This window comes from Platalea leucorodia (assembly GCF_965183815.1).
Source record: "Platalea leucorodia genome assembly, chromosome: 4".
In the NCBI taxonomy this organism is placed as follows: Eukaryota; Metazoa; Chordata; class Aves; order Pelecaniformes; family Threskiornithidae; genus Platalea; species Platalea leucorodia.
This window is the reverse complement of record NC_138826.1, coordinates 88,532,316-88,548,224: the sequence shown is the minus strand read 5'-3', so window position 1 is coordinate 88,548,224 and position 15,909 is coordinate 88,532,316. Positions and strand designations below refer to the sequence as shown.

Sequence of the window (15,909 nt, the reverse complement as noted above, 5' to 3'; positions counted from 1 at the left end):
AAAAACAGCCTTAAAAAAAAATCTAGATCTCTCTTCTATGCATAATCATGCATAGAACAACTGCCTAAGGAACAAATGCTTCAGGGTTAGAAGTCACATCTTGCCTATCAATTAATTTATTATAAGTAGGTCTCCATTTGTACTTATGTGAACTAGCTGAACACAATATGCCATACCATAGCTACTACATACAGTAAAGCTTTAATTAGGCAGCCCTGAGAATCAGCAACATTGGTAGCTCCAAGGATCTACGGCCAGAGGTCCTAGGCAGAAAGGGCATCCAGAAGGGATGCAAGGTGCACTGCTCTTCTCCTTTTGTGGGGCACGAATAAAAAGCTACTAGAAACACTTTTCTACTAAAAAGCCTCATCTCCTGAAGTGGGGTAGGAGGGATGCGTTACTGTGCTCTCCTCAAATAAGAGGAGAACGCAGACAGATTGACAATCTGGCATAGGCATAGGATAAGAGTTTTATTTGTTTTTAAGTATGTCTGTGATTGGATTTTTTTTTTTTTAAATTAACAATATTGTACTGAAAGGGCAATTGAACCTACATCACTGATCATTAACATCAATATTCACCCGATTTTCCCTGTTCCTAGGGAAATATAGGCCCTGTAGCACAACCCAAAGACCAGCAAATGTAGGCTGTGACAGGCTAATAAACAGACCTAATCTGGTGGTAGAAGACCCTTAATTGAAGGCCATCTCTTGATTAATGGTTATGCTTTCTCTTTTTTTTCTTTATCAGAGAATCTCTTTCTCTTCCTGTGCTACTCTACAGCATCCGAAAAACAGCAGTCTGAGGAAGTGACTACTCATTTAGGACCAGTGTAAGACAACACTCAGTTACATATAAAAAATAACTTGAAGTAAGAGTACAGGTTTAATTTGCCCTTTGCAATCAGCAGACCATAAATTAGAGTTAAACTGTCAGTATAGTTATGAGCTATACAAAGGATCACAAGCCATGTTTCAAGATCACATCTCTTATTTACATGGCAAAAAATTTAAGTACAATGCTCCAAAAAATAGAATCCTACAAGAAGCGAGGGGAAAAAACCCAGCAATTTATCTGTCCACTGTGCACCATTCTTAGTATCCTGAGCTCTACGCTTTTGTGTTTTTTGGTTTTTTGTTTTTGTTTGTTTGTGTTTTTTTTTTTTTTTTTAAAAAAAAAAAAAACAACATCTTATACATACTTACTTTCTCAACACCAGCTAAAGGATATGGAGATAGCCAAGAATCAAACTGCACCAACCAGCTGCAATTGTTGATTCTACGTTACACAGGCTCCCTAGCATTGCTGACTTCACTGGTGTGAATTACTATATCCACTTGTCAATTCTGTCTACTTCTAAACAAACATGGGAAGCTGCAAAATCTTGCTGAGGGAAAACAGGATGGCTGCAGGCTTAAGGCCTTTACTGCTCTGAAGAAAAATTTGACAAATATGCTGCAACTAGACAACTACAAAGCAAGGGTTAGAGAGGAGGCAAGAGAGGAGAGATTCTTCCCAGAACACTGGTTTTAAATAAATGCTGCTCACAGGAACAGTGGGCTATTTCTAAGGTTACAACATAAAGATTCCAGTACTAGATAACAGTTTTTATATAAGAAGTGTTTGATCTATGTTGCTAGGATAAAGAATTGTCAAACAGTTGTTTGAAAGGAACTTTTTTTTTTTTTTTTTTGGCTAGGACAGGAATCTCTGATATGGCAGGTTTCAGAGAAAAAAACTTCCCACAAGATTTTCTGTGAGAACTGTATTTAAGTTTCATTTGTGTGTATGTATGCACGTATGTAAAAGAAAACTGCACAACACATAAAAATACATACACACACTTTCATTATTATTTTTAGGTGTAGGAGATAGCATAGAAGGCAAGACAAAGATGATTGACCAATTCACAGGAAGCATAAAGAAGAAAAGATTTAAGTAAATTCTTTTACTTTCACTGTAAGAGAATAGGAACATGCTCAGTCAGTAACTGCATCTCTAAGAGTAACATCTTAACATATCAATCCTTTAAACATCTGACACTGACCAACATACGTACTTTTTATAAAATTACTTGCATAAAAAGCATAGCCATACTGACAGGAAAGCAATGTTAAGTCATGTAATCATCAGGCAAAATCTTAGTACTTGGCTATTGGAAGACTGACTGCACATGAACTACCTGTGTCACATTACAGTAGTCAAACTACTATTGCAGAAGGCAGAAGTGCTATGGCTTTTTTTCCTATAAGTAGACATACACAGTATTCACATTTAAACTAATTCTGGTAATTAAATTGCTAGAGGATGCAGTCAGATGAAATATGAAACTATGTTTCAACATTCAACAGCAAAGCTCGGTTGAAAGCTGAAGATTTTTAAAAATACAGGCTAATACTCCTTATTTTTAAAGTCATGGTTTATCCTTGACTAGATAAACCCCGAAGGAGCCAGTCCTCTCCCTCCTCTGTTTTTCTCCCTTCCCATCAGTGACTCACATAATATGCTGCAAATAGAGTTTACAAGGCTGTTAAGATAAGTCCATCCATGAACCCAAACACTCTTTCAACAAAACGAACATATAAACCTACTTAGAATCTTGTAAACATGCATTTATATGCCACAAGTACTGATGAAGACTAGCGCAAAGATGGTTATGAAGGAAAAGACCAAAGAGAGGAAGTGGCATGTAAGGGGAAAAAAATTTCAGAAGACAAGCAGGCAAGAATGGGTAAAAATTTAACTATCACTATAAATTTTAGAATGCCCATTTTAAAATGAAACTCTGGACTTGAGCCAAGTGACTTTAATGTGCTTTACATGAGGCCCTCAGAGTGGGAAATGTTTCATTCATTCTTGTTTCTAAAATTGAACATTGAAAATTTCAATGCTTATATTATCTACACAGGCCATGCTTGCACAATGAGCCTGTAATTCGCAGTACTAAGGAAATTTGTGGGGTGGGAGATGAGGAAGAGAGAAGGGAAGGGGAGACATCAACAACTGGAGACAGGAGGAAAGCCATCTGCAGCAGTCATTCAAATGGAACAAACAGAAGGTAATGCTCTCCTAAACAAACATACCTCATATCATATAATCACAGAAAAAATAACCGCAATATTCTCTTTAAAGACATCACATTCCCTGTGGATTTCTCTCTAGACAATTTGTTTGTTTTCAAGACAAAGTCTTCTTTATCACCTTTTTTTTCTTCCTTCTTTTTAAATACACTAGTACTTGCATTTAGTTTATACAAACATTTAATAATGGGTGATACAAAGAAACTTATCTCAAAGTACACTGGGATATGTACGACCTCCTCATTCTATTTTTGTACAGTGCCAGGACGCCTGAAACTAACCTGATAAGAACATCAATTCCAGTAGAGTACCAACATTTTATGGATACATATTTCAGTTTTGTTTTCTCCAGCAGCAAAACTTGTCTTCTAGTACTTTACACAAAGTAAAAACATCCAGAATGTAAGTGTTTCTAATGTAAATTCAATAAAATTTTCAGTGCATTTTACTATTGATAGTAGTGACCCAGGCTCCTTCCATACTGTATCACAAGCAATGTCTGAAAATAAGTTCCGATTTTTCCCCAGGTAGACATCATTTTTCAGCTACATACACAGATTATCAATATATAGACAAGTACAATACCTGGTCTTATATTATTAAATATTTTCACTGGAGTGCAATGAAGCTGAAGTTAACCACTCCCCTGTTCAATAGCCTCTCGTAAATGCCTAAAAGTATCAATCACACTGTATCAGAACAGTCGGGAGATTTAAATTGATCCCTGGCATATCTTGGACACAGGTTCCACTGATGTTTGTGCAGAATGATGTCAGGGACAGGTTAATTGCCTAGGTTCTCTATTAACCCTATTACCAGGCAAGCACACACTTCTCACTGCACTACTGAATCCTAATACCAAATGAGCCCTTTTGCTGAAGTCACAGCTGCTTATCAGATGGAAACCTGGGCATGCGCCATTCCCTTCTGTTTTCCGAGGAGGGAAACCCATGAATGCAGGCAAGAAGGAGACATAATGAGCTCCAAGAGGCACCTCTGAGCCACTGAGAAACCTGGCCTGCTGAGTACACCTTTCCTGTAGGACATAGCAGCCTCTATGCACACAGCCATGGGGAAGTCCTGCATGGACTTTAAAAACCAACCAAACACGCACGCACACACCCCCCCCCCCCCCCCCGCATGCTTCAGCCTCTCTGTTTATAGAGCAGGGACAGCAGAATGCTAGTAAGTGAGATTTTCTTTTTTTTTGGTGGACTAGTGAAAGTTAGCAAAGTGCTTAAGATTAATGGATGGAATGTGCCAGTTCAAGGGCAACAGAGAGCGCAATTGAATAGTAAGCAGCAGAATAGGATGATTAAACTACATAGTTCTCACCTAAAAATGCTTTCAAGACAGCTCTTTTGCACAAAGCTATTTCTGAAAGTTTCTAACGAAACCACAATAAAATTTGGTCACTCTGTTTTGTTTTGCTTTTTGTCTCTCCAGTGATAGAATCTGCCAAAGAGATGTTAATCTATTAAGTCAACTTGGAAGCTCATCACTATGTAAAGACAGAGGTACTTTAACCATACTCAACTTTTTGCTCAGTGAGCAGGATCTGGCTTAAGGATGATGTTTACAACTGTTCCAATTTGACTGGAATTCTAAAAATGCAGAGTGGCCTCCAGAAAAGCTAGATCTATACTGAGCTGTAATTGGCATGCTATAACTTTATCTGAATCCAGAGTGTATCTGAAAAGCATGTTTTAAAGAGTGTGGATCTACTACAAAAGCCACTCAGCTCTTTCAATGTTTCTTGCCTTTATTCTCCTAAGGTGGTCATCAGGTGTATCTATTAGAATTCCTTCCCACCACCCTCATTTTCTTTCCAAAGAAGAATAACAGCACAGTATCTTGAACAGTGAAAAGCCACAGATCATACACATAGGTAAAATATTTTCTTTTTGATAATGCACACTGTACCATTTGCTTGCTGAAGAGTCAGTCTGTTTTTCACTGGGGTGGCATTAGTCAGGACAGGTTAATATGATTACACCAGGTCCCATTCTCCAGACTGACACAGCTCTGCAGCCTCCTCTATTATTATACAGTGCACATATTGTACTAAGGTTGGATATTGTACATGTCAGAAAACAGAGCTCCTGCCAAAGATTTTTAGGAACTTATTCAACAACACATCTGAAACAATATAAAAGAATCAAGGTGTTTTCTGTGCCATCACACATCTCTGCCTACCTGCTTATAAGACCATACCAGGTCTCTCAAACACACAAATCGCCTACAAATCTTGAGGTATTTGAGGTTACCTACTAAATTAGACCAAACAGATAACACTCAGTTTTGTCAGCCAATGGGCTACATCTTTTTAAGCTCCCTTCTCCCCTCATTTAAGGATAATAGCTTAGCAGATGAGATGCATAATTAAATACCATAGCTTCCAAATGTACAGACTTAGAGGCTGAATAGGCCATTCCCAGTCTAGAACACTTTCTTCCCAGTAATTTGGCAGAGGTGTTCCCAGTAATCTGGCAGAGGAGCAGTGAATTTTCATATAGTGATGTAAACCAACGCCAAACAGATTAGGCGTCGTTTAGTTTGTTTTCCAGTGAGGCTCTTGGTACTGGTTCTGTTGTGTACATTGCTGTTACAGTCTACATACATCAAATAAACACACTTTGTAAATCTCACCTCAAATTTATCCATGACAAATCATACTTGACTGCTTGCTTTTTATGCAGAAATGACTGCTTTAGTGGGAGAGAGGAAAGCACTCTGTTTCTTCAGCCTTGACTTTAGCAAGGCTTTCAACAGAACCACAGAATCAGTTGAAGGGACCTCTGGAGGTCACCTGGTCCACCCTCCCCGCTGAAGCAGAGCCACCTACAACAGGTTGCCCAGGACTGTGTCCAAATGGCTTTTGAATATCTCCAAGGATGGAGACTCCCCAACCTTCCTGAGCAGCCTATTCCAGTGCTCAGGCACCCTCACAGTATCTTTGTAAACAAACTGGGAACATATGGATTAGAGGAGTAGACTATGGTGAGGTCAGAAGATGGCTGGGCTGAGCAATTGGTGGTTCAAGTGACAGCAAATTATTAGCAGCATTCCTCAAGGGTCAATACTGAAGCTGATACTGTTTAACATCTTCATTAGGGCCAGGGCTGCCATTCAGAGAGGCCATGACAGCCTGAAGGAATTTGTCAACAGAAAACTTGTCAAGTTTGACAAAAGCAAATGCAAAGTCCTGAACCTGGAATGGAAGAACCCCATATTGGGATTATCAGCGCAAGAAGATAACCCCATGCTTGTACAGGCTGCAGGCTGGCTAGGTTGCAGCTCTGTAGGGGTTGCAGGGTGTGGGAGGAATGTCCAGGTGGACAAGATAAGTGTGAGTCAGTAGCGCGCTCTCACAGCAGAAAAGGTAACCTGTATGCTGGGCTGCATCAGCAAGAACATAAGAGAGCAGCTTGAGGAAAATTATTATTCCTCTCCACTCAACATTAGTAAAGCTACATCTGGAGTACTGTTTCCAGCTATGGGTTCCCTAGTGCAAGAGAGACAACACCACACTGGAGGAAGTCCAGCAGAAGGCCACTGAAATGATCACACTACATCTGAGAAGAGGCTGGGGAGTTCGGTTTGTTTAGCCTGGAGGATGGTACAGCTACAGCCTTCCACTACCTAAAGGGACATTATAGAGAAGACAGAGCCAGACCCTTCTTAGACGTGCACAGCAAAAGGGCAGGTAACAACTCACAGCAAGGGAAATTCTGATCAGATGCAAGAAAACATTTTTCCACAACAAAGGTAGTTGAGCATTGAATCGGGTACCCAGAGACCCAGTAGAATCTCCACCCTTGCAGATATTCAAAACTTGGGTGGAGAGGGCCCTGAGCATCATAATCTAACTTTCAAGTTAGCCCTGCTTTGAACAGGAGCTCAAACTAGATGGCCTCCAGACTCAAATTACTTTATGACCCGCCTGGAGCATGTGAGGCTTCTGACACAAAGAGTGTTTAGGTATTTCTGTTAAAGAACTACTTGCAATCACTTTCTGAAGTGGTAATACACAAGTCCCTATCACCCTCCACATTTGGGCTTTTAAGAGTGGATTCTATACCCTCGCAGAGCTCCGGGTCTACACATGCCAAACAAAAGTCAAGCCTTTACTTCACACTCTTCATAATCCAAGTCTAGATGGCAGCATATAATACTAGATTATTAGATAAAATTAGAGTAAAAGCTAGATTACATTTAAGAATAACATAGGAACAATAACCATTCATGATAACAGTAAAATTATGTCTGGTGGCTTTATAGCCATCACTTTGATCTATAAGATTTTGTATTCATCATCAAGAATTTCCATATCAAGAATGTCAACAGCTCAATAGAAAACTTACTACGTCACATTGATCTCCATTTTATAATATTTAAATTAATTTCTGTTTCTCATCGTCAATAAATACATTTTGCTATTATGGTTTAGCTAATTGGTAGTGGGACAACACTAGTAAACCCATACAAGTAAGCGCACATACATTCTTGTTTGTGTCAGCTTAACTGAGAAAAGAGGAATAGAACTTCAGCCCGTTAACCAAAATTGAAACTTCATTTTCACTGAAATTATATAATCACTGTTGTCACAAAACTTTCTTTTGGGGGGGGGGGGGGGGGGAGGGGAAGAAAAAAAAAAAAAAAAAAGAGACACCCTAATTCAGTACTATACCATATTTCAGAGGACTCCAAAGGCACATTTCTTAACAAAGGTAGAAATCTCTTAACATTTAGAAAAAAAAAGAAGGAAGCACTGAACATTTTTTACTGCCATTCTTCTTTATATGGCACTGAGAAAGTTTCCACTGCTCACCTATTCCATTCAGAGGAATACTGCAGGCATGCAGGATATATAAAAAAAAAAAAAAAAAAAAAAAAAAAGTGTTAAGTGATCACTTTTTTGTGAATCATGATATGTAGCTGGCAGAACAAGGGAGAGCCCACATAATTCTCCTTTCTTGCACAGTTTGGCAAAGCAGAAGGCAATATAGTAAAATCTGAATGACGTTTCAAAGCACTGCTCACTCACAATCAAGAGATGATGCATTTCCTGTTTTCATGCTGATGGAACTCAGACAAGTTGAACACTTCATGTTATCAACTTTCAGATGTCTAGATATGTAAAAGCCAAAATTTCAATCTCTCAGGTTGGATGAAAGGTTTTGTCCTACCTGCACGAAGATAAGCCAAGAGAGTTGATGCCAGAAAAGTCAGAATCTAGTCCTATCATTAAAATGTTAGGTAAGTCCCCTCAAGGTAGGGAAATGAGGATGGGGATGATTGGTAGTTTGTACTGGAGGGAACCGTACTTAAAGGGACTAGCCTTCTCTTGTGTGGATGAAAAACACAATCCAATATGATTCTACCTTTGATGAAACCAAGAACGCAACTTAAATAACTTTAAGATTCCTTGTCTAGTTTGAGTCTTCCCACAATGAGACTTTCAAAAAAAAAAAAAAAAAAGAGTGCAGGCATGCACAGAGACAAGATCACATATCCATAGCAGCATGACAGCTGTTTGATATCTCCCTGAAACAGAACCCTCTTTTCAACTAAAAGTTACGTCCCAGGCAAATACAAGTATAATTAAAAAATTTGAAGACACACATGGTAACACAAGGAAGGAGCTATGAAAAGTAACTACGAGCATTCTTCATGATTATCTACCCAGAAAGATATAGATTTTTTTTTTTTTTAACACAAGCATAGATTTGATAATAGATGCTACAACTGCCTCCTTCCAGTGGTATGAAATGGGATTAGAGTAAGAGATGATGTTTCTGAAGAATGAACTTCTCTGAAGAATGAACTTCTCTATCTAGTTTTATACCTCCTATCGTAGTGATTTAATTTTCTGAATTGAAATCTACTTAAGTTGGGGTTTTTTTGCTTAAAACTAGACAGGTGTGCATTAAAGTATTTATATGCTAATAAACACTAAACTTTGTAATCTCTTTAAACAAATGAAAAAGTCCCTTTTTCTCCTATAAATTTATTGTAAGAAAGTACCAATCATAGAGAGACAAATTAAGATATCTATGTAAGGACAGAAAGGTGATTATTGATTGAGGTGTATTTTCCTGTAGGATTTGCGACTGAAATCCCATTCTTCATTTAAAACACAGGGCCTTGTATCAGTATGGAATTTGAAATCCTTTTTCTAGTCAGTCCAGATTTACTGGAATAATAGGTAAAGCCAGAAGAGAAGATATTTTTAACATGCCCACAAGTTGGAAAACACACACTCCTATTACAGCCCCACCTAGAATGGGCACTTGGCAAACGGGGTACCACGCGTTTTAAGCTCTTTAAAGGACAGCCCTGTTACTGAAATTGCCACTCAGGAGGTGCTGGGAGAACTTCCACCCGAGCTGAAGCGTCATACGTGTCATCAGAGTTTGTTATTCACGCTTAAGCAAGAGGAAAAGGAAACTTCACAGAGATTTAAGCAGAGAGGCACCCGCCACTTGCGATTAGAGCAGCCCCGCCGCCAGCCAGCCCGCACGAAACGCCACCGCAAGGCCACTTTTACCCACGTTTGTCCCAATTTAAATAAAATACAAAGACTTCGCTCCCCCCCCTCCCTTACCCCTTACCTTCCACCGAGCGCCCGATGCTGTGCAAATGGGTGAGGGAGGGGTAGGCGGCATGAACCCCCTTCAGGTACGCCTCCAGCTCCTCGGCGTGGTGGTACTTGAAATCCAGCGCAGCCGCCAGAGAAACCAGGCAGAAGATGCCCACCACGTCCTGGAAAGAAAGAGATGAACCAAATCAGCCGCGGGGAACGGCGGGCTTGCCGCTGCCCCCGGCTCTGCCGCCGCCGTTCGGCGGCGGCAGAGCCGGGGGCAGCGGCAAGCCCGCGGAGGGAGCCCTCCCGCCTCAGCCCGTCTTCCCTCACAGCGAGCCCTCCCGCCTCAGCCCGTCTCCCCTCACCGGGAGCAGGTGCCTTCCCCCTCCACCCACAACCGCCGCTCCTACCCCGGCTATCGCCCGCATGGTGCCGCCGCTCTTCCACAACTGAAGCCCCAAACGCCCGGGGCGGGGGCCGCCGCCATCCCCCGTCGCCGGCCTCGCCCTACCCCTGACTGACGCGGGCTTCATCCACTCAGCTCCCCCCGGCCCGCCCAAGGGGCAGAGGGGGACACACGCACACCCCTCCCCTTCTCCCCTCCCTCCTTCCCGCCTCGCCAGCTCTCACCTGTGCGCGACACCGCTCCTCTCAGCGCGGCGGCGGAGCCCTCCCCGCTGTCCTCGGCAGCCCCTCGGGGTGAAACCGACCCTCCTCCTCCTCCTCCTCCTCCTCCTCCTCCTCGTAGGTTGAGGGGAGGGAAGGGGCTCGAACATGCGGCTGGCGGCCGGCTTCGTGTCGTCGCGGACCCGCTGGCGGGCCCTGCTGCTGGGAGGTGTCCTGAGGAAACAGCGCGGCCACGGTTTGCCGAGTCCCTGCTGGTTTTACCTCATTTTTCTTCTCGGGGGGGGGGGTGGGTGGGGGGTGAGGTGTGACTGGAGTGGAAAAAAAAGGGGGCGCAAAAGTTCACGTTTTAACTTTTGGTGATTGTTTTGATTCACAAGTTTAAAACAAAACTACTTTTTCCTTTTTTTTTTTTTCTTTTATCTCTCTCTTATTTTTTTTTTTTTTTTAAACAGGAGGTGTGACAGCTGCCTGGCTCCGGCTGACGTGCGCCGCTCGTACCACCGCTCTTCCTCAGCGCCTGTGTGGTCCTGGACTGCCATCAGGGTGTCAGCACCTGGGGCCCGGAGACAAAACCGGCTGCATGCAGAGGGACTCTTGGGAGAATTTAGCTGCCCAAATCTAGCAAAATCTCTGCCTAGTGGTTTATTTTTTTATCCAGATGAGTTTTTAATAGGGTTGTATTCACTTACTGAAATGACCGGATTATATCTATGGAATTAAATGCTTTTCTTGGTTTTGCACTAACCACGTTGCCTTGAGGATATCCTAGTCTTGGGATTCACCACAAAGACTTTTTCATCACCTTTTGTTATCTTTAAGATTGAAAAGGGCTAAGAGAAAAAAAGTGAAGCTGGCCTACAGCAATAAGAATTAGGATAGCATCTACATTTATTTTAAAATATGATGTGGATATAGCTGAGTGTCAGAATACAACTATTTGTAAATCCTGGATAATTTTTCTGAGAAAGAAAAATGGCAGCTTTCACTATAACCAGCAGCAGGATTTCATCCGCCTTCTTCTGAAATTTGCTATACTGGACAATGTCAGAAAAAGGATATTGAAGGAAATTAATGTATGATTCGACCCCAAATAACAAGTCCTGCATTCCGAATAGAAGACACTGTATTTAATAAAAAGTTCTTGTTAAATAAAAATTTACCATTAAATTAAAAGGTACCATATTTTTTTATCCCAAAGCTTTAAGAAAAAAAAACGAGACTATATTTTAATGCAAGTATGTGTAGGATCAAAATGTATGCAAAACATATACCTCTAAAAATGGTGGTAAGATATCTACGTTCAGACCCCTCAAGTAGTCTTAGTTCATGGGAGGGACTTACATATCACATATGACAAGGGATGTATGAATGTACAAGGCTAATCAATTAAAGAGAGATACATAATATTAGGCTTCTGTTGAATAATAGTAATGTTCCTTCTAGCACGGCATTTTGGGGAGAGGACAGCCCCAGAGCCTTTCTCCCATACTCCGACTCCACCATATTTTAACTCTTATAACTTGGCAAGACCTTCTCTCATCTATCACAAAAGAAAATTCTTCCAAGACCTAAATATGGATGTCTTATACCTTCTTTATTAAAAAAAAAAAAATAAGGTTAATAGTTGGTTAGAGTTACCTGCATTTCCCACATGGAATGGGAGCGAAACTGCGGGGTTACACTGCAAACATATCTGCAGAGAAGCAGGAGGCAGGAGTCAAGTATGTGAGCTCCACATTTGAATTTGTGAGGCTTGAATATATATATATATTTATAGGCTCCTTGAAAGATGATCTTGAGACACCACTTGAGTAAGCAGGGAAGAAAATATACTCAGGTGGTAATCCAACTCATACATGCCTGGAAACTGTCCCAAGATAATCACATGAAATCAGAGAACTATGACTCCAAGACAGAGCAGGGTGTTGGCAACATGGTAAAAATCACGGGGGCCTGTAAAAACTTAATCTCAGTGAAATGGCTAAAATCACCTTTGATACTAGGTAATCAGACAGCGTTATCTTCTTTGGAAATTACACCACCCTTTCATGTAGCCAGCATAGTCATGGCTAAATGAGAGCATTACCGTCTTTAGGAATGTTCAAAATGATAGAGTGTTTCCATGCCAGGTGCTTGCAAGTTAAGACAAGTCAGCCTCTTTGGCAATATTTGAGTTACATGTGACAGAACCAAACTCTTTTATTTTTCCTCTTTGGCAATATTTGAGTTACATGTGACAGAACCAAACTCTCTTCTTTTTTTTCCCCCCAGCTTGCACAAAACCCAAAGATACCTGTTGCTCTTGAATCACTTTTCAGAAGGTCAGTATAAACCAACCTGGGCAAATAATATTCTGGTATATGCAGCTGTGGGTAAAAGTCAGTACCAAAGACCAAATCCTGTATGAAGTTAAGTCAGCGATAAATCTCCCATTGGCATCAGTAGTTCAAAATCAGGGAAACCGATTGCAGTTATCGTTCCCAGCACTGCGGTGGACAATGACCCCTATGAGGAAGTGAGATAAAGAGAGAAGTCCTATTGCTGTAAACAGCATGAACTGTTCTCCTCCTAGTGACGCTCGGGTTCGTCCACTCAAAAGTATTCAACGAGTAGGTTTGCAGGGGAAACAGGGCAAATTTTGACGTGACATTCTCACCCGTGGATGTGGGCAGAGTGGCTTGGGAGGATACCGGGGTGGTGTAATGATGTGAGTAGCTGCGTTGCCCTCTAGTGACAGGTAAAGCAAATCCTAGCACAAGCAACGGGTACAAAAAACTTCTTCACGCAATAGTTAGGTAGCACCGTAAGACTGACACGTCACAGACACACAGTTAAGACAGGTCTCAGCAGTAAAAAGATCTCCTGGAAGCTTTTGTGATTTTGGAGAGCCATTCACAGAGCCGATCTTGGAATTTGAAATCTTACTCAGTGTTTTGTCATCTTTCATGCAGGATTTCTGCGTTTTCCAAAGATTAGTAAGAAAAAAATTAGTGTCCCACATCATAGCTGAAACTTCAAAATATTTTTGGCGAGACATACAAAGAGGTCACTGACAAGGATTAAATTTCTTTTAAGGATCACCGCTGCTATTAAAACTTTCTTATTTGAAATCATGTCCTAGGCATACAGACTACAGCTTCATGTTTGTCGCACCGATGTAATACCAAGGACCTGACAATCAGATTTCTGGTGTGGGAAAAACACGACATAGAGGCTTTCTCCGATGAGATGGACCGGACAAGTGAGTTCAGTAGAAGTGATGACACAGACACATGGATTTGATAGGACAGCACAGTCCTGGATTAGCATAAACCCAGATACCAATCACCTGAATAAACTGCAATGAAACCATCCTGGTGTATAATACCCACACTGATGAATTAACAGGCTGATATTAGTATGGCGAAAGATAGATTCCCTGCACGAAAGTCACAAAAGCACCAGAAATCGCTCAAGCGTTCATTAGTTGTCTCTACCATGCAGGCAATTCTCAGCTGAGGTTCTTGGTTCATAAATCTCCTCGCCTCCATCCCAGCACAAGGATTGTCCCCGGAGAAGAAAGGGATGCCCTGCTGTGCCTGGTAATCTGCAATTAGAAAATGATCCCGAGGGGGACTAGTAGCAGCTGGTATAGTTTAGAGCTGTCCAGACAAGCAGTGAATTAGCTGGAGGATCTGGAACCACAACTAGCTGCCTGACAAGCCTCTCACTCATCCCATCTTGCAAACAGCAAAATCTGCATACAGCAGAGATTTTGAGCTACCGTATGACAACACATTGTCATGTGCTATGGTGGAACGGGTCACTTCTGCTCCACAGGGGTTTGAAGCATGGGAACATGATCTCGTTCAAGACAAACGTCTTCAGTGTTGTGTGTTGGGTATTGTAATACAATTGTAAAAAGTTCCGGTTTTATCTTTCTCCTCTTAAATTGGCTTATACTTGCCCTTTCAGTTGTTCACACAGAATTAGATGTAATTTGAAAATAAATTATCTCTGGAAAGGCAGAACTTAATTTTGCACCTGTGGCATACTGGGTCCCTGGGTAGGTAAGAGCACAGGACTAAGAATGGGGAAAGCCAGGAAGGTTTGGTGGGAAGTTCAGTGGGCTGGAGACGGATGGATTTCAGGGAAATAAATGGGAAGAAGGAAGGTGAGGAATGTCCATAGAGGTTTTGAGGAGGTGGAAGGACTGGAGGCTGGGGAGAAGAGGCTGGAAGGTGGAAGGGTTATGGATACTGTTGTTGGGGAAAAGCAATTGAGAAGATTCAGGGTGGGATGGGGGTTCATGTGGAAAAGGACTGAGAGTAGTCTTTCTGCTCACTTACATCTTGCTAATCTGAGCCCAGGATAACAAAATTTGAGGGATTTAAGATGTTGACGTAGCATCTTGTCAGGTCTGCTAATTTGTATATGAAATGCATCACAGTTAATACCATGGAAATTACAGAGATTCTTCATAGCTGATTTCTTGTTGATATTAAGCAATACTTTTGAGTAATCTGAAATTGGTCACAAGAACTGGATTGATTTCAACTTTTCAACATTTGGAAAATTCGTCAAGTTTTGGAATAGCATTTTGCCACTTTTGCTAATTACCTTCAGATCAAAATATCTTCCTAATTGCCATTGTCAAGAACAATGCAGCACTCTTACTCACAATGATGGCTAGTCTGTCTCCTTAAACAAAATTCCTCCATGACACTTAACATATCTGTTTTAAGTAAACAATGGTGCCATTTCCTGAACAAGAAATTAAGACATTTTTTGAAAACTTCTTTGTGTAATAAAAGAATCCTCTATTTCTCTGCAGTGATTTATGCATAATGGCCTCTACACAGACAACCAAGTAAACAGTATGTGCTAAAATCTCCTGTAAGTGAAAAGTACAGATTGTGATGTTTTGAACTAACCTTTTTCTTTTGGGAGAGAAAGGAAAAGGGAGCTTTCTACATATACAATATCTATGAATTTGCTGATCAGCAGTTTAAAAATGAATGTTTAGTGGTGCAGTAAACAAATATGCCACTTGCTTGACCTTACTGAAAGCAGCTGGCTTAATTCTTGGATTAATCTATACTGGCTGTGTACTGGTTGGACTGTCATTTATTAAAGCATATGGCTCTGTGAAGGTTCCATTTCTCTGAAGATACGGGTAGGTTTTGTGGCCAGCTTAAACCAACCTAAAACTGAGCTGTCCCTGAGGGAGGCATCCCTGCACCCAGCCCTGCTGCCTCCCTTTTGCCAGTGTGAGCACTCAAGCAGCCATGTTGTCAGTCGGATCAGGGAACCGGTGCATCTGGAAGCTAACCCAAACACACACACAATCCAAAAAAATCTCTTCATTTTCACCTGGCTCAGCTCCCTGGTCCAGCCTGTAGAAGCACTGGCCTTGGCTGAAGGCGCAGAAGGGCTAGATGGCCCATGGAGGGTGAGAATGAACTGGGAGTGAACTGCTGGCTAGAGGTAGGTAGGTTAGGTAGGTAGGTATGTGATACCACAAGTCAGCAGAGAGTTTCTTCGAAAGAATGAGACTCTTGTGCTGTGCCTCAGTTCTGGCAATGGCTCGCTCCTTAGGGACAGGCTGGACATGAAATCCTGGTACTCTCCTATCCC

The 15,909-nt window shown here is 41.5% G+C and overlaps 1 protein-coding gene across 2 annotated transcripts in view; it reads right to left on the bottom strand.

Annotated features, from left to right (window-relative positions):
* The window catches only part of CPM (carboxypeptidase M), a gene marked incomplete at its 5' end in the record, with an annotated part of 34,032 nt that extends 23,833 nt beyond the window's left edge, over window positions 1-10,199 (bottom strand). For both annotated transcript variants that reach the window (XR_014227833.1, XM_082308234.1), the window contains 2 exons: window positions 9,695-9,845; window positions 10,077-10,199. Coding sequence is in view for 1 of the 2 variants with exons in the window: in XM_082308234.1 (XP_082164360.1) it covers window positions 9,695-9,845; window positions 10,077-10,199 (274 nt within the window). The remainder of the gene's footprint in view (window positions 1-9,694; window positions 9,846-10,076) is intronic.
* Between the last annotated feature and the right edge of the window lie 5,710 nt (window positions 10,200-15,909).